The sequence below is a fragment of the Thermobia domestica genome, chromosome 11 (genome assembly GCF_964235325.1).
Source record: "Thermobia domestica chromosome 11, izTheDome1.hap1.1, whole genome shotgun sequence".
Taxonomy (NCBI): Eukaryota; Metazoa; Arthropoda; class Insecta; order Zygentoma; family Lepismatidae; genus Thermobia; species Thermobia domestica.
This window is the reverse complement of record NC_137464.1, coordinates 247,201,278-247,223,770: the sequence shown is the minus strand read 5'-3', so window position 1 is coordinate 247,223,770 and position 22,493 is coordinate 247,201,278. Positions and strand designations below refer to the sequence as shown.

Sequence of the window (22,493 nt, the reverse complement as noted above, 5' to 3'; positions counted from 1 at the left end):
ATGAAAGGGACGCTAAACTCAAAATCAACTCATCAACTAAGAGTGGAAATCATATAGAGTATGGGGGAGGGAAAGAGGATATTGATAGGTAGAAATATCAACGATCTGCTAAGATTCCGATCTGTCAAATATATCATTTAAATTTGGATGATAGTGGAAGCAGGCATTGTCTAAACCTAATGCGAATTACTAAATCGACTTTAAATGAAAATTTATTCTGAGTTCGATATCATTTCAAAATTAAGATTGCTTCGCGCCAGGTTTTCTCAGTGGTTTAATAACATACAAACAAAATATTTTTACTTCATTTCTACAATGGCATAAGATAAAACTAATTATTTGTAGCTGTAATTTAGCTTAACTAATCAGAAATGAAACAAACTGTCAACTTTTTCAAAGTACTGTATTTATAAATGTTATTTACAAATTTACAGGACATTTTTACTCTGATGAACTTTTTTTTATTTATACACAATAAATTGATCTTAGATGATTATTTTTTTAAAGATTTTTTTTATTTGCTGATGTAATGATATACCTCACACATACATCTACTAAATGATCTGAATTGATGAAAACAAAATAATAGCGATGGACATAAATGATTAGTATGAACAGAAATGAGAGAAAAAAAATACCTTTTAACTATGATGAGATGCAACTTAATGTTTATGAAACGAAGAAGTGCTGATATATATGTACAGTATATTTTATATATATATATATATATTGATATTGCCGCTTTGGTCAACGTTAGGCTACTATATAGACTGTGCTTGCTTTTATGATATTGTATAGAGAGAGAGAGAGAGAAAGAGAGAAAGAGAGTCTATATTGAAATATAACAATATTTAATTGTAAACAAGAAAAGGACATTTTTCAAAGGCTAGAAATAGCAATACATCAACAAGTAAATACACAGAAAAATCAATATTTTGTATTCAAGAATGTACACATATATACGTACAAATGTTTGCAACAATTTTCTAAACATTTTTACATCATATTTATTGTACAGTGTATTTGAGTATATTGAACAAAAACTGGAGTATCTACCGTACATACATAAACATCACTAAATTAATATATTTTCTTTCTTGTATAATGATTATGCATCCCTCATGGGCAGAGGGTAAAATAAAGCACATTTTCTAATACAACAATAAATATATATATATCTCAATAACGGATATTTCAGCAAAGAGTATTAGAAAAGAAACAAGTACCCGCAAATGTAAGATGTCGCAGCTAATTTTTCATTGAAGAATGGAAAATAATGTCAACATTTGGAAAATATAGTGGTCTAGTGGTTAGAGAAAATATATATATGTGTGTAGAATATGTTTCCAAGGGTTTAATTGTTATAGAAAATAGTACAGCATGCCCAAAATTTTCACAGAGCGCTGTTTCTTAAATTCGCTTATTATTAACAAAAAAATCGGCTACAATTTCTAAAGAAGATTTTTTATTTCCCAAGAGAAAGTTGAAAAGGTATGTGTTCTCCGAGCGAGATACTTTCGACCAGGAGAATCTTATTTATCGACTTGTGACGTCATTATAATTTATTTGTAACAATGCTTATAATAAATTGATCAATTTGCTTCACACTACGTGTATTTGTTAATATTAGAACGCCATGTTTTGCGAAACTTGATACCTTTATTTACCCTTGTAAACTAGCGAAGAAGAAAAAGTACAAATTAACCACGACGCTCTTTCGTCAGCTATAAATGTAGCTATAATGGCATTTCATTGTTAGAGTAACGATTATATGTTTCGTCAATCGTGGATCAACTAATGTACTCTCATAAGTTTTGAAACATATTTGGGTGTGCTGTAGAGCTACATTGCATGGAGCATCTAGTTAAGGAAAATCGTTGTAAAAAGAAACTTGGTAGTAGTAGAGACAGGTTGACATGTGCGTCTATTATATGCGAGGAATGATTCGTGAGATTTTAAAACAAAAACAGATAATAATTCTTAATCAGAATTGTCAGATTAAATTTCCTTATATTTTTAATTAAAAGTCAGAAATAAAATATGTAGTGGCTTTTACTTTTTCACATTGTTAAATGTCCAGAAATATCAGAAGAATAATACTATAATGTTACTTTTCAGTTTAGAATTTAGCAAATTTACTATAATTAGGAATTTTTAGTATTTATTTTCTGAAAATATTGGTGGTAAAGTTGAAATTTTGAAGATACCGAACATATTTTACAACTTTATTAGCATTTAGTAAATAATAAAGATATAGTTGGTAAAAAAAATCGTATGTTCTTTATATTATAATAACATTAAAAATCTCGAAATTGAAGATAAGAAATATTATTGAGTATCTCTCTTTATATGTGTAAAGTTTGTAGTGTATTCTAAGAACACTTTTAGCATTTTGTATAATTTTTAGTGGAAAATAATAATAATAATAATTTTAAATTCAAGTTTTATGTTATGTTACTATTTCGAAAAATATGCTTCAGAGGCACCAACAGCTGAAGTTTTAAATCTCGTTGCATGAAAGATAAGAAACAGACAAATAGTGTTTACAAAGATACTTTAGATTCGATGTTTATTTCTATAATATTGTAAACAAAATATGTTAAGTTAATCATTGAATACCAGTTCTATTTTTAAACATAAAGTATCACATAACTATATCTGAGTTTATATTTAAAATTATTAGAGACTAAATAAATTAATAATTTAAAAAAAAATGTTAGGCTTGACTGAATTCCGTTCCAATTAATAAGAGTGCTCTTGAATTCAAAGTTAATCACTATATAAACAGGTCAATATTGGAAATAAATGGAAAATAAAATTCTTGAGATTCGATAACCTAATTAATTTCATTTTTATTTTCAACGAACTTAAAAAAGTACGTTACTGAATTCTCTATGTCTGTCTGTGTGTGTGTGTTGTCTGTTATTTGCGAATTTTTCAATTTTGAGCCCTCCATTCGAAAGAGCGTCAAAAAACTATCTGGGAAAGGGATGGAATTTTTCGCATCACTCTTACCGTTCCCGAGATATTGCCTTAAAAATTTCCGATTTCAGGATATTTAAGAAGCCGTATCTCGGGAATGGTAAGTCATAGGGAGATGAGATTGGTGTTCATCAATACCTAAGAGAATAATAAACATTTTGGTACTAATAGTAACCGGTGACGACTGACCAACTGGCAACCGTTCTCCAGATATTGGCCCAAAAAGTTCGGATTTCGGGAGAGTTCGGATTTTCGGGGGTTTCGGGAACCGTAAGTCTTACAGACATGATATTTTGCGAATTTTGAGCATGTGTCTTTGTAAAACAACATATCCTAGAACGTTTTAACAGAACTCTTAAACAAAACATGCGGAACAAATTTAGTATTCAAGGAAATTGTAAATTGATACATATATATTACAAGAATTGTTTAATGAATATAATAATAAAGTACACAGAACAATTGGTATAAAACCTGTAGAACTTAATAAGAAAGATTAATTCTTTTTAAATTCATTCTGGCAATGTTCTTGGAGCATTCTCTACTGGTTTTTACTATATTCGAGTTTTGGTGTTATTAAATTAAACAATTATAATTGTTAATTATAACCTGATGTGACATGTTATACAACTACAAAGTAGTAATGTTAAAGTCAATATTTAATGAAAACGTAGTCGTTACTTGAGAAAAGTGCAGTATTTTCAGAATTCTCATACACTCAGATCATATTTGTCACTTTTAAATATTTATATTTTAGTAAAGTTGTTCACGAATTTCGAATAGCATTTATTCTGATGTGGAATTGGAATTCATTGTTATTTGTCATTGTCATGAATGTATAAATTGAAAATTGAGCAGTTTGAAGAAGAACATTTCAGTAACAAGCTCCCTTTTAGGATTGCATAAAACGATAGAATTTTACATTATGTTCTTAAAACATTAGAATCACCCGAGTATGTATCACAATGTTTACAAGTTTTTAGTTACTTAGATTTTGTAGTGTTGTAGTGTCCTTTTATAATTTTGAACGAAAAAAAGATGTAAGAAGTTTACACAATCAATATGGGCAACCCTTTCTGCATGAATTTCACAGGATTTTGTAGTGTTGTAGTGTCCTTTTATAATTTTGAACGAAAAAAAAATGTAAGAAGTTTACACAATCAATATGGGCAACCCTTTCTGCATGAATTTCACAGTGTCATATATTATTATATGTTAAGAAAAATGTAGCGAGAATGTGATCTATTCAAGCAATGTTTTCTGAATGTGCATCCACCAATACGTCAAATCAACTATGGACTGCGTTTTTAAAGTTTCAACGGGATAAATTTATTTTTCCAAGAGAAAAGAAATTGAAATATGGATTGCTAAATTTCAAATGTCATGAGAGGAGTAATTTAAATTTGTTCCATATACTTCTTCAGGTATTCTAGGTTCAAGGTTATTTTCTTCTTGTTAGAATTTTCCAATTTTGATTTACATTGGCGCATCTATCAATTTTCTGCATTTCCATCACAAAGTATTTAATACTTTCGTATGATAAATTGTTATGTGGTTTATTTTGACTTCAGTTTATGTTCATTTGGAAACAAATATTCGACATTATTCATATTTAGGAACAATTAAATTTGAATACAATTTAATATTCATTTAGTACCTACATCGTTGTCTGTTTTATCTTTCACAACTAACTAATCATTACGAAAAAAACCAAATGTTTTCATTATACATATGCTGCAACGCTAGCAAACTGAAATTTTGTATTATATGTTCCTAACTTAGAAACAAGAGAAAATATTATCTTGCACTTTACTTAGAAGTTACGGAGTTGTGGGGACATGAAAGCTGTGTTGACCAAATACTTCGACTACAACTAGCTAATCAATACGAAAAGAAAAAAAAAATACTTTCAATATACTTAGGCTTCTACGCAAGGAATCGGACAAATTTTGTATATATTCCTAACTTAAAAACAAGTGAAAATATTATCTCGTATTTTGCTTAAAAGTTACAGAGTTAAAGGGGCACGAAAGTTGTGTTGACCAAATACTTCGACCACAACTAACTAATTACGAAATACCCAAATGCTTTCAATGTACATAGGCTGCTACGCGAGGAAACCGACAAATTTGTGTATATGCTTCTAACTTAAAAACAAAAGAAAATATTATCTCGCACTTTGCTTAGAAGTAACGGAATGAGGCCACGAAAGTTGTGTTGACCAAATACTACACGTTATTCTCAAAACGTCAAGGAAGTCTAATCACTTTTACGTACGTATGTGTTCTTTACATCAAAGAAGAAAGTTAATCTTGCGTTTTGCTGAGAAGCTTAGTTTCTGAATTACGAACGGTTCTCTTTGTTGTGGACAAACAACATATGTGGGTTTTCGAGGTTCTTCCGTTTCCTACCACTTCCTTTGTTCCACCATATAATTCATTGCCACCATATGTCTTCCTTAGTCCCGGCGCATAATCGTGAGACGTTAAACTAAGAAAAAAAGACCTGTATTAAATTTATTGATTAATGAGTTTTACGATGTGGTTGTCAACACTGCAGTTTTACACATTTTTAACTTACACAGAATACATTTATTTTGTGACATACGAAGAATATATTTATGAGAGTGTTAAGGTATCAAAAGTTAAACTTATATATCGAATATTTTACAAAATAAGTACAAAGTGTTGAAATGAAAAGCATAGTAATATAATTCTTGTGAGGTGATGGTTATTACAATGAAACAAAATTGAATTTCTTCTTGCTTTTGTGTAATAAACACATGAGAAAATTTTGCCAGTTTACTTCTGGTATCTTGTATGCAAGACTGTGTTTGATAGACACAAAGCCCACAGCTCCGTAACTATCAATCTAGCAAGATGCAAGATAAACTTCTTTTTGTTTTGTTTTAATGAGTGGGTAATGTAGAAAAGTTTGTCGATATAACCAATGCAACCAATATCTATTCCCTATCTTAAAGTTAAAGAATCACATATATTCCATTGAATTTTGCATCGCACTTCTAAAATATTATATACTGTATTCTGTATTTTATATTTGCAGAGAAGAATTTGAGAGTAAGACAGAATATGATTAAATTTATTCTGAATACTATGTTCTGAGTTTATCTGGATACACATTGATTCGACTCTCGTCTTTTCTGTGTGTCTATTTTCTTCTGTAGATAAATGTAATAATGTAGTAATTTTTGTTTATATGTAGGCCAGCATAATAAAACAAGATATTTGGATCTCCCAATCAACGTGATACCCTATCGATGGATAGAAAAATGCAAGAAGAGAAAAAGTTAAAGGCTATAAAACATCAAGGATTAGATCGAAAGCCTATTTAACGTTTCAGTCTTCAGTTTTTATTCTTAGCTCTTTTATGATAACAATCCATTCCAATACTGACCGACGGGTTCAGTGAATTCTTCTCTATGTGTAATGCTCTTGCAAATTATTTAAATACGCTCTTACTCCTTTTTTCTTAAATATTTGCATTCGAATTTCCTTATCCTTGCCATTCTATATCCCGGACTTCAGTAACATCACATACTGCTGAAATATTCTGTATTTATGTTTTTCCACTCTATATTCTGATTTTCGAAAAGGTCTCATGTTGCTGAAGTATCCCATACTTATGTTTTTCCACCCAATATTCTGAGTTCAAGAAATATCTTATATTGTTAAAGCATACTATATTTAGTTTCTTCACTTTGTGTTTTTGTTTTCAGAAATATTTCATATTGCTGAAGTATTCTGTATTCATGTTTTACCACTGTATATCCTGGTTTTCAGAAATATCTTATATTGCTAAAGTATTTTGTATCTAATGATAAGATGCGTTTTCTAAAGTTAGGAATTCTCACGGAAAGTTAGGCAAAATAATGTTTTGGAAACATTTCTCACAAGTGAAAGACTAGTCTGTTCATATTACTGATAAAGAAGCGCAGATATTCATTATTTGTTATAATATTTTGCAAGAAGATAAGAAACATATTGGCAACTATAATACTTTTACTGTTTTTAATATATTTGGTCATTAGCGTACAAATTCCTCTTAAGTTTTAAATATAAAATTCTTATTATACTTATCTTTCGCCATCTTTACTTTTTTTCATTGCACCGTGTAATTTTACCCTACATCGTTTCTAAATATTCTGAAATACATATTTTAGTACATCCGATAAACAGAAGCTTTTAAAAGTGTCCATGTAAGAAATCCTCAGTTACTACTATTAGATGTTGGTGATGTTATATTTAAGAAGCACTTGGGTTCTCTAACAAGAATTTATCAGAATAAAACTAGTTTTGCAAGCAGGATAAAATTGAGTAAAAAGACCTGAGCAAGATAGTGTCAAACAACATTTCTGGTCTACGAGAAAGAATGGTTCTAAAAGATAAAACATGTGAAAGAAGGTCTACAAAGAGTAAATACATATTTTCTGAATATCCAAATATTGGTTACAATAATTCTGATAGTATACAGAAAAATACTAATACTTACGTTATATATACACATCTTAATAGTTTTAGTTTTTCTTTTAAGGCAATATTACATAAGAAATTGAAAGATTTACATATATGTATATGTTAAACTATTAAGAAAAATACTACGCAAACCTACATTTTTTTTTAAAATTTGGCATTGATTTACTCCAGGTTGAGATATACATATGTATAAAGTTATACAAACTATATATATGTATTAGTGTAGGTTCTAATACTTTGTTTTAAAAAAATATGATTGTGTTAAACTCTATGATGGTATAGTTTCTTTTCTAACATTAGTAAAGGTAATACAAGTATTCATTTACTGTCAATTTATTCTACAATCTTAACAATTTTGGTTGTAAATATTATGTATAATGTCCAAAACTTCAAAGAGAAGGAAACTTCAAACTATTTCATCAACTGTTAAAAGACAAATGTTAATTGTTAATGCGTATCATTTTTCCTTAAAAAAAAAAGATCATTTTTAATAAAGAATATTCAATATATTAATTTTCCTCAATATGCAGACATTCTTATGCTTCAAGATTAAAAGTCTTATTTAATATTTTACAAAAGGCTTTAGATTATGAAAATTATATTGTTTTTACTTCCTTAAATTGTGTCCTTTAACTAAACTTTATTAACAAATATGTATATTACTGTTCAATGCAGAACACTACGCAATGTTAGAAGAGCAGAAAGAAAAATTACTTTTGTTGAAGTAATTCTTAACCAATTTAAGAACTTGCACTATTTTTCATAAATATTCATTTCCTAGGTACATAAAAGTTTTCTGCTTGACGTTTTTCTTTCTAACTGGATTTTCTCTGATTTATTTGGTTACATAATTACAAATAGGCTCAAACTGATTCTATCGGAAAAGAGAAAAAAAATGTGATAAAATTATATCAAGATGATTCATATAAAATAATTTTACTAATACATTTGCGTTACCAAATTAATTGAGTGTACGCAAGAAGCACGATATAGAAGTTAGTAATTACTTATGAAGTAGAAATTACACTGTTTTCTGTGCAGCAAATTTGTAATTACATACTGCACTACTTACTACACTACATATACCATCAGTATATTATTTTTATTTACATATTTTTTTCCAGTTATACTAACCCTAATGCACATATGAGCAAGATACCAAAATTATTTTTTGGTTGCCACTCTTCAATATTACTAGATAATTTATCAATAGAATTTCATAACTTTTATTTTGACTTAATGAGTTAAAATAATAATAAAATAAATCTTAACACAGTCATTTTATTATTATTTTTTATTTTAATAACTTGATTTCTGCAGAGTTCATAATTCTTCCTGTAAGTATTCTTGAATGTTTAGTTTGCAATAAACAACTTTAAATATTGAATTGTTCAACATATGCTTTTTCTCAAAGAAATATATATATATCAACAACAAATACAGTCTAGTCGTACTTGCACTTACTTAAATAAGCCTTTTTTTTAGTGCAAGGATTCAAGAAGACAATGTATAGAGAAAGAGCTAAATGAGATCTCTTGTATTTATATAATTTTGGTTCTTTTACAAGGGTAAAACATTTAAGGCTATAGCTTGGTCCTACCATGGTACTTTCTTAAATAAGTTTTTTTTAAAAATGTGTTTTGATGAATTGCTACCTGCAACACTAAATCTTATTGTTTGGTACAAGTACTAGTGGAGTGATTTTCAATATCTCAAAAATATATTGTTAAAACTGAGAAGTATTCACTGTAATTTCTAAGTAACAGAAGAGAACAGGGAAAGAAAATGAAAGTACACTTTTGATTGAAATGAAGGTTTTCCTTTTTATTTATTTATTATGTTTTTCAATCAATAATTGCTATACAACGTTATGGAGTTAGTTAAAGGATGTTGATTCTGAGTTATTGTCATGTCAAATTAATTGTGTGCAAGAGAGCTGAGAATGCTACTCTAAGCTTCTTTTTATACTAATAATGATTATTAAACTTTCATCTTCATTTCTCTGTTCCATTAGTTTGTATTAATAATTACTTTTTAATCTCTTTGTAAGATACATTTATATCTGCTTTCGGCTGCTAACAATTTGTTTCATACACATGATTTTTTTTTTAAAAAAAAAGTATTTTGAGAAGTGAAAATATTTAACATTATGCAATTTCACTTCAGAATAATAATAATAATAATAATGAAGTCAATAATTTTAAATTCATAAACTCTTCAAAATCAACAATTAAAATATAATTTGTTATTAGTTACCAGCATTGGGCAAACAACAATACTTTAAAGAAATCAAGCCACTCATTACTATTTTTTTATATTATAAAGTCCAGTACATCAGATACTATTCTCTTATTACACAGTAAATTACGTTCGAAGTTAACTGTGTGTGTGTCTTCAGTAGTTGAAAGAAATTGTCTGCATGTGCTGTATAGTATTATACATTAGAATCACAGAAATACATTGAATTTTAAGTAATAAGTCATACTTTAACTGGGAGTAATATTTTCTATACGGTAGGTTTAAGGCATTCACAGAAAAATGAGAAAGAAGTATAGCAGTGCTTTGAAAAAAAAAAAAGAAGTGTATTTTCTTATTTTGTAAATATAATAAGATGTTATCATGACTAAATGTTATTTTTCATTAGTATTTTCTTATGAAGTAGAACTATTTTCTGGGAAAACAGTACTCCAGCCAGAAGTATTTCCGCTTCTTAGAAAGGTAGTAGTTTGCATTTTTCCAATTGAAGACCTGAATTGCAAAACGTCTCAAGTCTACCAGAGTATTTCTTTTTTCAGAGGAAGAAAAAACATAATATTGATTTTTGTTTGGAAATGCCGTTTCGTGTGTGTGTGGTTTGTCTTATTAACTATGTTCCTTATTTGTTTCTCCTTAAAGTTTCAACTATGTGAAACAGAAATATCGACGTGAAAAATATGTATATATGTCTACGGACTTTGGGTGTTTTTCAAAACATGTACGATTATTGTAAAATTTGAAAAAAAAAAATGTGTTGTTAAGTATGTTCACATGTTCAAAGTGTGAATAATTGGTTACATTTTGTGTATGAACCAAATGACATTTTATAACGTACATTACACGTTGTACCAAAGTGTACCACATTAATGCATAGTGTTACGTAATGTATAAACTTAAAGTAGTTGCTAATTACTTTGTATTGTATAAGTTTGTTATGCTATGCACATAATACAAAAAGATATAACTAGAAATGCCCTGAACAAAAGTCTTGTTTTAATATGTTGCTATATTTAATACAAAAAATGTTTACTCATCTTCTAGTTCTTCTTCGAATTCACATGGCATTCCAGCTGTTGTTACGCCCTGAAGGGATGTATACCTAGGTCAGTGGCGGTTCTACAGGGGGGCGAGGAGGGGCGATCGCCACTGCAATATTTGTTCTCGCCTCATATTTTTCTATGTACAATCGGTGGATAATAATAATAATTATATGTACAATCGATAATAATAATATTCAAAGCAAAACAAGTGTGGTTGCCTCGCCTTCCCAAATTTTTCTTGCCTCCTTTCTTGCCCCCCTAATATTACGAGCCTAGAGCCGCTACTGACCTAGGTAAAATGTTCTTTCCGCCTCTTCTAGTTATAATAACTTCATTGAACATTTCAGGTTTTCTAGATTTTCAACTTTTGTCGGCAATGCTAAAGAGTATAGGTATATGCTAATGAAAGGTGGAAACAATCAATTTTTTTCACATACCAGAATGTTCTATAGGTGTGAATTCTATAACACACAAAGAGTAAAAAAAAATGACTGATTGGATGGGAACTCGAACCCGAGACCTCCGGCATACTGTACTGATGCGCTAACCATTACGTCATCCAGTCCGCTTCTCAGAACAGACACGCACGAAAGTGAGAGAGTGTATTGTTGTTCTGGAAATCGGACTGAGTGCATAGTGGTTAACGCATCAGTATGGTATACTGGAGGTCCCGGGTTCGATTCTCGGTCCAGTCAGTAACTTTTTCATTCTTTGTTGGGGGGAGGGGGTATAGGTATATTGAAGGATACATTTTCTGAAGAATTTATTTTTAAATGGAACATTGAGAAGTTAGATTTTCCCATACTTTCCGCAACTAAAGACTTTTCCAGGTTCCGTGGACAAGTATTTAGGTATTTTATATTTTTGGCTTTTTTTAGTGACATTTTAAAAGAATAACTGAGACGTCCTTCGTATTTAAGGAAATCTGAACAATTCATTTGAATGTCATCAAAATTAGTTTGTTTCTCCACTGTTTCTCAGTCTCTTGGAGCTTCTATTTATTTATTTTTTTTTTTTTTCCATTTTTGCAAAGTTATGGGAAAGAACTGTAGTCTTTCATGGAAAGTAATAGTAGAGGTATTTAAGTTTAGACGGACAAGTTAGTGCTGATAGTTACTGCTCTATTTTTAAATGTCGGAGAGGCGAATAACTTTATTTTCTCCTTGTTTTCGAGAAAGGTCAAATAAAACATTATAGGCGGATAAGATTTTTCTGTCATTATTTTTTTTCATTGCAACGTGATTCTTCTGAACGAAAAAAAGAATTCCAAAATTCCTCAGCTGAGTTGAATAACATCCCACGTCCTTAGATTTGGAATGTTATTCTATTTAGCTGAAATTATTTTGTATTAATAAGAAGATTTTTTGAGTTAGAATTAAGATGTAATATGAATATTGTGTAAGTGAATAAGCCTTGGAATATAGTTGCCCAAGAATGAAAAAGGTGCATTTGAGATGTTTTGCAATTCAGTTCCTCAATTGTACCTACTAGTTTCCTGGTTAAAAATTTTGAACATATTATTTTTGTTTTCAATGTATTGTATATTTTCCTAAAATATTTTATATATAATATAAAGTACATATCTACTGTACATACATACAATTAACATTTTTGGAAAAATTTCATATTTATATTCATAACGATACAAGCATATCTCCACACATGCTAGTTAATAAAGGTAAATTAGTAATCATATATAAATTTTCTTCCTGTTTTTATGCTACACTAGAAGTTTTAATGTGTTCGACAGTCATTTTATTGCATCTTGAGAATTGAATAGCGCAGTATATTATTATTGACGTATCCCCTGTGTGCAAAACACGTCAAGATAAACAAAGAAACAATGAAATTTGAATGTAACTCGTTCAAAACATTAAAATAGGATAATAATTATAATACATAATGCTTGAGTCGATTATTTCCAACCATATACTAATGGCAAGAAAATACTGAAGAAAATTCGTTCATCTGTTTACATACTCAACTAATTACAAGAGACATTTAAAAGTTCTATTCTTCAGAGGCCAACTATTTATTTGCATTATTTTGCTCAATTAACAACAAAGATAGATTAGCTACAGACTGTGTAACCAGTTTGATGTCAACTTGCCATGAACTGCAATATTGTAATTTGTTCTGGAATATATAGTATTAGAAGTCAACTAATACCTCTGAAATGATAGAAACTATGGATTATACCAACTTGGAAGTTTAGAGTTTAATATTGGCTATATTATTAAATATTCTAATTATTAATATTATTATTTTAATGCAAAAATATTGACAGAAAATCTTTAAAGTAAGAAAGGTTATACATGGATCTTCAAGCGGTCTTTATAAGAAATAGGTTGTTTTATTCTATCGTAGCAAATAAATTTTTCAAGGATGTTTGTATACATGTGGTATAATTTTCCATAGATAAGGATACAGTTGAGAGTGGATTGTATGTGCTCTTATCATTTCTTTTCCATAGCGTATAACTTTCTGCTTTAATTGTTCGAAACTATTAAAAAGGATCAGGACAATTCATATACTATTACTGACCGTTTCTTGCGGAAAAACAGTAGATTCACACAGATACATTATTGAATATGTTACGTAATTTATCTGATATACGCCATTTTAAGAATATATTAGTCACCAGTTAAAGAAAACTTACAGAAAATTAAAAGAATTGATATATTTTCGGCAATGTATCAAAGTTTAGATGTATTTCTACATGAGTTCAGATTTACTATACCAAAACTTATACTATCAACACAGTAGAAATATTTTACACGTAACATATAGTAAATTCTTCATTGTTTTCTACATGCACACTACCCAATACTAGTGCATCCAAAACGACTAACACGGAAGTGATCTTGGATCAAGCACATTCATAAGAGACCTGGTTTTTGAGATGGGACATTATTGTCTCTATGTGAACAGCCACAACTACTCTAAGAGTATGATTGTCTTGAGGCAATAAGCATTGAAGAAAGAAGTAATTATGTTACCAATATCATTTGTCAAAAATTGGAAATTAGAATTTCATGAGTCGATCTACATTTTTTTTAAAAAAAATTGTAAAGCCTTTTTGGTTGCATCGACACAAGTTATATCTTGGCATATATTGGTTTTTACTATTGGTCTAACTTACGAAATGTATGAGTAATAATTCTGTTTTGTATCTTTGATGTGTTTAGTGCCATACTCGCTGAATTTGAACTACACAATTCTGAGTCATATGTACTCAAAACGATACATATCTTTAATCTTTCAATTCTTATTAATGATAAAGGTACGTTTTATTAGATTAATTTGAGTCTAATTGTCTCTTTCCAACAACGAGGCTACGTGAGGTGGGATCTACTGTTTTAAAGTGGGAACACTGCTCCAATAGCAAGCACCCACTTGGGTTCAAAGCGGTACGAATATGTTTCATCACTAACGTACTCGAACCATCATCTTTGCAAATGTTAAAAGTAAAACTCCATGTAGATTCACTTTAAATGTCTGTACTTCAATCCACTTTCCCTCTAGCTATAAAATATCTGCAAATGTCCCCTTCTACTTAGGTACGCTATCTTATAAAAAATGAGGCTCTTCTTCAAAACAATGCCTATTTTTAGAATAATGGCTTTTGTCAGCAATAAAAAAGTAAACTTACAAAATTTTGAATTTATCTTTTATTTTTACAGCGTTTCGTAAGAACTAAATACTTTCGTTATAAAATTTGTATATCACCTTTTATTTTTTCTCATAGCATTTTATAAATACTAAAGAAGCTTCTTCGTAAAATTTTGTCCTTTAATTTTTGGTGTGTTTTGAAAATTTTACAAATATGGTAATGTTAATTTCAATAAACAACCTTGAAGATTATTGATTGAGGATGAAATAGGATACCATTTGAATAATCAATTGAGTTCCTTACTTTTAGTATCCGGTTTTAATGAATTATTATTAAATCATTTCAACATATCATGATATCTTCTTCAATAATCCTTAACCTAGTTACACGCAAGACCCGTTAAAAGGATCTTCTATTTGTTGGACTATCGTGGAGAAGTTGAAGAAACTATCCAGGAATTTTGTGTATATTGTTTCCAATGATTTTCTCATATTTAACTGCTTCAGGATATTCCAACAAATGCAAAATCCTTTTGCTAAGTCCGGCATGAAACTAGGTAAATGAACATTATTGAAGAAGACATTATTGTATTTTTAAATGATTTAATAATAATTCGTTGAGACCGTATACTAAAAGTAAAGAATTTAATTCATTATTCTTGAAGATTTCTGTATTCTAATACATATGCAAATGTCAACATTAGAATGAAATATATATATATATTAATTCTCTTAATAGATAATTGTCTCGATATTATCTAAACTTGACAACATTTATTGAACTTTTTATATAAAATTTTTATGTAATGTTTAAAAAAAATTCTTTGTAATTGTGTACAAAAGAAATTTATTTGTATGTAATCTATTTATATGGGTGTATACCTACAATCTGAGGGAAAATAATATGATACAACTTGGACAGGTAATCGAACCATGAATCGAAAGTGTACCCTTTTGCTATAAGCTGTTAATGGTGCCAAAATCAATCGACGAATGTATACTGATGTTTACAAATAGTATTGTACTTACATAACGAATTTTCGAACAGCATGTTGAATCCTGGTATTCTGTCTTATCTTCGGAAATGGATTATGTATTCTACAATCGTGAATGTTTAGATAGAATATGCACTAGTTTGCCTATAATTTCTCGAACTGATTGAGCTAGTTTCAATAGTTATCCGCTTCAAAAACTAATTTTTCACAATTTCAACGATTTATACCTCCAAAAGAAGGCATTTTTCAGCGTATATTTGTTACAACTTCCTCCTTTCATCTGATTATACAGTATATATTCATTCTATTGAATTTTACACCGGGATAAAATGTAATAATAGTTGAGTTTTTTTGACGTTTTATTTACGCTTTAATTGATTTTAAATCCATGATACTATCTTCAAAATAAGTTTATAATTAACTAAAGCACAGATGAACAATATTCAAAAACAATCTATTATTACAAAGAAAATGTGTCATTATTGCAAAAGTCTCCTTACTGCGCTCGCGGCCCGCTGTCGGTAGCATTGCAAAAATCGTTAGTTGTGGTAAGTACCGGTGGTTGATTGTCGAGAATTTGTTGGGTGTAGTTACACCAGTTAATATATGGCGTTTGGTTCTTGTGACTTATCAGGAATTTTGAATAACTATTGTCAAGTAAATGGAGAACACTGCATTCAATTATTGTATAATAGTTTCCATATATATCTATATATATATAAACTTAGATATGACAAGTACTACGTAGAATCAACTTGTGTCCATGCAATAGAAGGCACGATGATTTATTAGACTTACTGAGAGAGACGAATTTTTAAATTAAATCCCATCATTTTTATAATTAAATAGATATACTAAACACCTGACTCAGAATATTAAGCTACAGAGATTATAATATATTGTTTTTAATTCTGTTTGTTATTCAAAAGAAAGAAAAAAAATATGATAGATGAAAAGAGCACAGTTAAGTGTCATAGCTGAAATGTTTCTTTATAAAGAAGAAAATACTAGAATGAATATGTTATTAACAGAGTCAATGCTAATGAGAACTCTTTTTATGTTGTTATGTGCTATTCTAGAAGTAAGTTCCCCGCAAGATCTACAAATACTTATCATATTAATATTACTTATGTTATGTAATGGTATTAAAATTGCAAAATTGAGCTGAGTGGAACGTTAGTTCTATGATAGTATGGCTAAGATTCTAGGTGTACACGTTTCCTAAAACGAAGTTATGAAGTGTAGTCTGAGAGCAATGCCTAAACACAACCACAAAATGAACGAATAAGAAGTATTGTTATTACCTGATTTTACTTCATCCAAATAAAGAAAGTCAATAAAGGAAGCCATAGCTAACTCACGGGAAAGGAATAGTCTCAATAGAGACAATGGGTTTCAACTGAGACCTATCTGGTCGGTCCTATTCACGAACAAAAACAGACATTCAACAAAAACATTTCTCGTAGCCCCAACAATAGCTAATCCGGAGCCAGCATCCCTCAGCCAATCAAAAGCCAGTATTTTCCTCAGCCAATCACAAGCCCCCATTCATAGCTCTGCTTCTAAATAGTCACTATATATACATGTTCATTACAATCCCTGAAGATGAATGCAATGTATGCATTTGAAACGTCGGATGTCAATACCTTCACCTGGTTAATAGCCCGAGAAGAGTTACTAAAATTTACTTCATCCAGTTATGAAATCAAAATTTCAATGTCAATTTATCATATTGGAAAAAGTTTTTCCAGCGACTACTCCTCAAAGATACGATTACTGAGAAATGTACAGTCTTGTTCAGAAAACCTTGGCTACCAACCTTGTTTTAAAAGACCATATTCTAGCAACCGTATGTTCGAAAGTCAAATACTTTGAGTCTAAATAAAGATCTCAGTTTGGCCGATGAAAATTAACATTTGTTTGGTTTTATTTCGGATGTGGGTTAGACTATAGAGCTTTTCAAAGAGTAGTAGGTGGCCAGGTGTTTTTTTGATAAGGCTTATCCCTAACCCTTATCATCAGTGGCATTCTCACTGTGTAAAATTTGAATATAATTATTTCTAGACCTTTAAACTATTGCATGTATATATGACGTGTCAATAGTATCAGATCAAAAGCGGTAAGAAATATTTTTTTTTAAAATACATGAATTCGGCACTTCGAGAATAGTATTCATTTTTAGATCAATTCTTTCTTGAAAGAGAAAGTAGCAACTTTGACTATCCCAGTTTCAAAACTGGATCCCCATAGAGCAGAGAGAATTTATTTCTGACATAGATCCATCGTCTCAAGAATGAGTTTCATTATCTATCTACTAAAATCAGAGGTTGTATATTTAATTACTTCCAGTTTCAATATTGTATCCTCTATAGGAAAAATATGGTAAGAGATATTCAAGAAATGGTTATTGGATATATTTTCAGCTTTTCAAAAATAGATACCACCTACGCTTTTACCCTTCTCATAGTAACCGAAAGTAGTACACCTAGAACTTCCCTTTTCAATATTGGATCCTCTATAGGCAAACAATGGTAAGAGATATCAAGAAATGGTTATTGGATATGGGTTCATCTTCCCAAAAATAGATCCTACCTACGTACGCTTTTATCCTTCTCATTGTAACCGGAAGTAATACATCTAGCACTTCCGGTTTCAATATTGTATTCACCATAGAAAAAATGGTAAGAGATATCAAGAAAAGTTATTGGATATGGATTTAGCTTCCCAAAAATAGATCCTACGTTCGCTTTTATCCTTCTGATTCTAACTAAAAGTACTAAAAGTAGTATACCTAGTACTTCTGGTTTCAATATTGTATTCTCTATTGGAAAGAATGGTAAGAGATATTCAAGAAATGGTTATTGGATATGGATTCAGCTTCCCAAAAATAGATGCTACCTACGTACGCTTTTATCCTTCTCATTGCAACCGAAAGTAGTACACCTAGCACTTTCAGTTTTAATGTTGGATCATCAAAAATTTGGAAGTGAAATTGTGAAGCAAAATGATTAGTTAACATTCATATGTCCTTCGTTTCATTCAGCTCAATCATTATAATTTAAAGAATATCATGTTACCAGAAATTGTAAAGCGAAAATTTGTACAGCTTAAATGTTCGATTCACTAATAATATGTAGGATTTACACCTTATTCCTCCTAATGATTTACTTGCTTTTATTCTCTTCAAGCTTGCTAAAAAGTTTTCTTTTACTTAATCAAAACACGAATTTGGGTTTTATTGTACAATATTATTGGAAGTCGAGATTGAAATTTATTACTAAACTTTCTAATCAATCGCAATTTAAAATCGAGGACAAATAGGGTGGAAAAGTGGTATAGTCATATCCTGTTCTGGTGACCTCAATTTATTCTTTCTAACTCAACCTAAATGGTACATAAAGTTGTAACTATTTGCAGAATTTTATTTTATTTTATTGATGCTAAACAATTTAACAAGACACATTATTATCAAGGATTTTTACTATTATTTTGACAAGCACTATAGATCTCGTACACACAAAGAAAATTATTACAATTACTTTTTTCTAGTTACACATTAATTCAAGGCTATAGCTAATGGATGTTTATTTGTTTAGAAACAACATGGTACCCAAACAGAAGTGACATCCACTTTCCCAATCTATTTCCTATGTAGCACAAAGATAAAAACCAACATTGGTTCAATATAAGCAACGTCCTATTGAAGTTGGTCAACTATATACGGGTGCTTCTTGAGTTTAAGTTTCTGCGATTGTTCTACCATAACCAAAGATATTTAAAATTTGCAGTATCCTGGATACTTCAGTTAATAATACATTAAAATCAGAAAGAAGAAAAACAAAAAAATATGGTTTAGTGGTGCTTGACAACGGACAAAATACAAGGGAGGAAAATAGTCACGCAGAGCATAAGTTACTATTTATATATATATATATATCAATATCAATGGCAACTCTTAAAGGAAGTCACATTGGTAAAAATTAAAATTTTTCCCGCGACAAAGTAAAGGAAGAAAGCTTACCTTACGTACAGTCAGCGACAAAAGTTCTTTTGTTTGATGCAATTAGTTTCGTAAATATACTTCAGAATGGAAGAACAATTTGAGTACAGTTTTCAATCAATTAAAAAGTATGTAACTTTCTGTACGTTCCAGCCATACCATTGTTATTACCAAAAATAAATTTTATTAAACGTTGAGAATTTTTGTCGTTGACTGTACTAATTCTTGTATACAGCTTGATGAAGTTACGTAAAGCTTTCTTTCCTTAGTTTGTACCGATAAAAATGAAATTTTAACCAAAGTTACTTTTCTAAAGAGCCGCCACTGTTCTATATATATGCACACACAACAGAAGAAAGACTTACATATATTTAAAAAAAAGAAGATACCGAATATATGTGGGTACGTATGAACACATATAACGTAAAGGAAAAAGAAAAATAATGAAGAATTTGTGTCATTCAGCTTAACACAATCTGTTTCCTCAATTGGAAGATTCTGTACACACATTTCTTTCTTCTTCCTTTTTTCTTTCTTAGAAAAAAAAAGTTATTGGATTTTTTTAACACTTAACAACACTTCATAACAACGGACGAAGAGTACTCTATAGCAAATGCAGTATTTTTTTTATTTTATTTATGAAATCATACAAACATTTTTTTTTCTAGACGAAATCAAGTTTTGTTAAATTAATAACTCGTTTTCTTTTGTTGTTGGTGGTGGTGGAGGTGCTGAAGCTAACGAGATAAAAGAAGAAGAAGCCTACATGATGATACATATTTGTTTCCATTTTTCTTACATTTCTTTCTCTCTTTTTTTGCTTTTTTTTTAATCTATGACATTTCAAAATATTCATCTCTACTTACAAATGAAGCTGATGATATGGGATAAATTGTAATTGACGTATGAAAAATGATTTCTTTTTTAAATATATGATTACATATAACTAGTATTTCCATCTTCATTAACGAAAAAAACTGCCTAAAATAACAGTGAAGAATACTACACTGTTTGTTTACAATTATTTTTTTATTAATTTACTATAATTATAACTTTTTTTTTTTTTTTACTATGAATTAGATTGTCAATTACAGGGCACAAACACTTTATTTACTTATTAATGAGATCATTCACTAATATATATTTTTTAAATATTTATTTTCTTCAGTAATTGTTTCTCTTCTTACTTCAATGTTGTATTGGTCTCTGTTATTTTAGGTGATATGAAGAACTTATACTGCATAGTAACTACTAGCACTTATGTCTTTTTTCTTGGCTTAATAATAGTTCTTCTTGGCTATCGTCCTCACTGTTAATATCACACTCCAAAGCACCTATGTGTTGCATCTTGTTGGACCTTTTCAAAAGTACATCTTGTTCATCACAGACATTTTGTGCATCTGATTCACTCGCATTGGCTGGGCCCAAACGCTCCATTTGATCGTCCACACAGTTACACCGCATTCCGTTTAAATGTTTCTTGCCTTTCCACGCAAGTTCAGAAGAGTCAACGGATTGTTGTGTTGATACGGCTAGAAAATTGGAAGCAGTGTTGCCGCTGCAGCTGGTACTACTGCTGCTACTGCTACCAAAACCACGATGTGAGCTGCACTCTGTGAGATTCGAATCTACAGTCAGCAGATCACAAGGGTAGTCTGAGTGATGTGACACTGTTGCATCGTCTGCAGTTGATGTAGTTGGTCTTGGAGAGAAGTCCCGATAAATGTCAGGTACAACTAATGTAATTTCATCACTGGAAGGAAGAAGGTCAGGCGGAGATTGTGAAGCATCTGGGGATACCTGCGGGGAATGGAAAGCGGATGGAGTGGTTGCGGGGTACGGTGGAGGAACCATGATTACAGCGGGCGAAATGCATTCTGGGGAAAGCCCTGATATGTCAGAGGGACTAGAAACATCACGAGTGAGATCAGAGAGGCTAAGAGGCGTAAGCAACTTCTTTGGCGGAGGAAGCAACATATTGGGATCACTACCAACTCTACGTAGCCGCACTTGGGTATTACTTTCCACACTGGGGACACTATATACACAGTAACCTGTCGCTGGGTAAGCAGGCGGGCCTTCGGCTCTAGGAGTCTCCATGACGTCAACTTGCGCAGCTTCGGGAACAGTCTCTTGATACATGTTTCCATTTTGATGTGGAGTTGCTGGACCAATACATAAATCATGTAACTGAATTGCTGGCGAATCTGAAAGTTTGAGAAAAAGAGTAAGCGAAATGCTCTCTTGAGAAACATAATTAAACATGGACAAGGCTTAAATAAACAAATAAAACAAAGAATGATCTATAAAAATATTAATATCAAACAACGCTATAAATTGTGTATAAATTGTAAATGAAATGGAATCTTTGAGTTTTACGTCCCACGGTTATGCCGGTTAGGCTAAAGGAGACGGTGATGATGAGATATGAATGGAATAGTGGAATGAAGAAAGTGGAAGGAAACGAGAGAACCCCGAGAAAACCCATGCACACGGTGTTTGTCCACCACAAAGTTCACTTGGTGCGAGCTATGATCGAACCAAGGACCCCATGCACTAAAGGTAAACGTTCTACCACTGAGCCACCACGGCCTACCAACCCTATAAATTGTGTATCTAATAATAAGTGCCGTACTTCCTTAATTTAGGAATTGGCCATGCTATGGTTCACTTTGATGCTTTTCAGCAAATTTTAACATTGAAATTATTATATCTCGAGAGAAACACAAGCTTCAACAAATAGATAATAATGTGAGAACTTTTAACAATTTACATTCACTAGTTTCTTGCATTTATATTCATTTTGGGATTATCTGTTAATTATTCATTATAATCGTTACTAATTAGTTCTGATAGCAAATTACTATTAACTAACTAACTAACTAACTCTATGGCCTATGGAACCCGGAGGTTCAGTGCCGCGTTCACAAAAGCTCTCTACTGACTTCTATCCTTAGCTAATTGCATCCAGTTTTTACTTTGTATTCCTATCTCTGCGAGATCCATCTTAATATTATCCTCCCATCTGCGCCTAGGTCTTCCTAATGGTCGTTTTCCTATGGGTCTACCAGTCAAGACTTTGAAAGCGTTTCTACTTTCTTCCGTTCTAGCTACA

General features: G+C 30.6%; 1 protein-coding gene across 1 annotated transcript in view; it reads right to left on the bottom strand.

Moving 5' to 3' along the window:
* Positions 1-409: 409 nt before the first annotated feature.
* The window catches only part of Ca-alpha1T (Ca[2+]-channel protein alpha[[1]] subunit T), a 316,291-nt gene continuing 294,207 nt past the window's right edge, over positions 410-22,493 (bottom strand). The window contains exon 32 of the mRNA XM_081731934.1: positions 410-21,585. Within this exon, the coding sequence (XP_081588060.1) occupies positions 20,630-21,585 (956 nt within the window). The 3' untranslated portion in view covers positions 410-20,629. The remainder of the gene's footprint in view (positions 21,586-22,493) is intronic.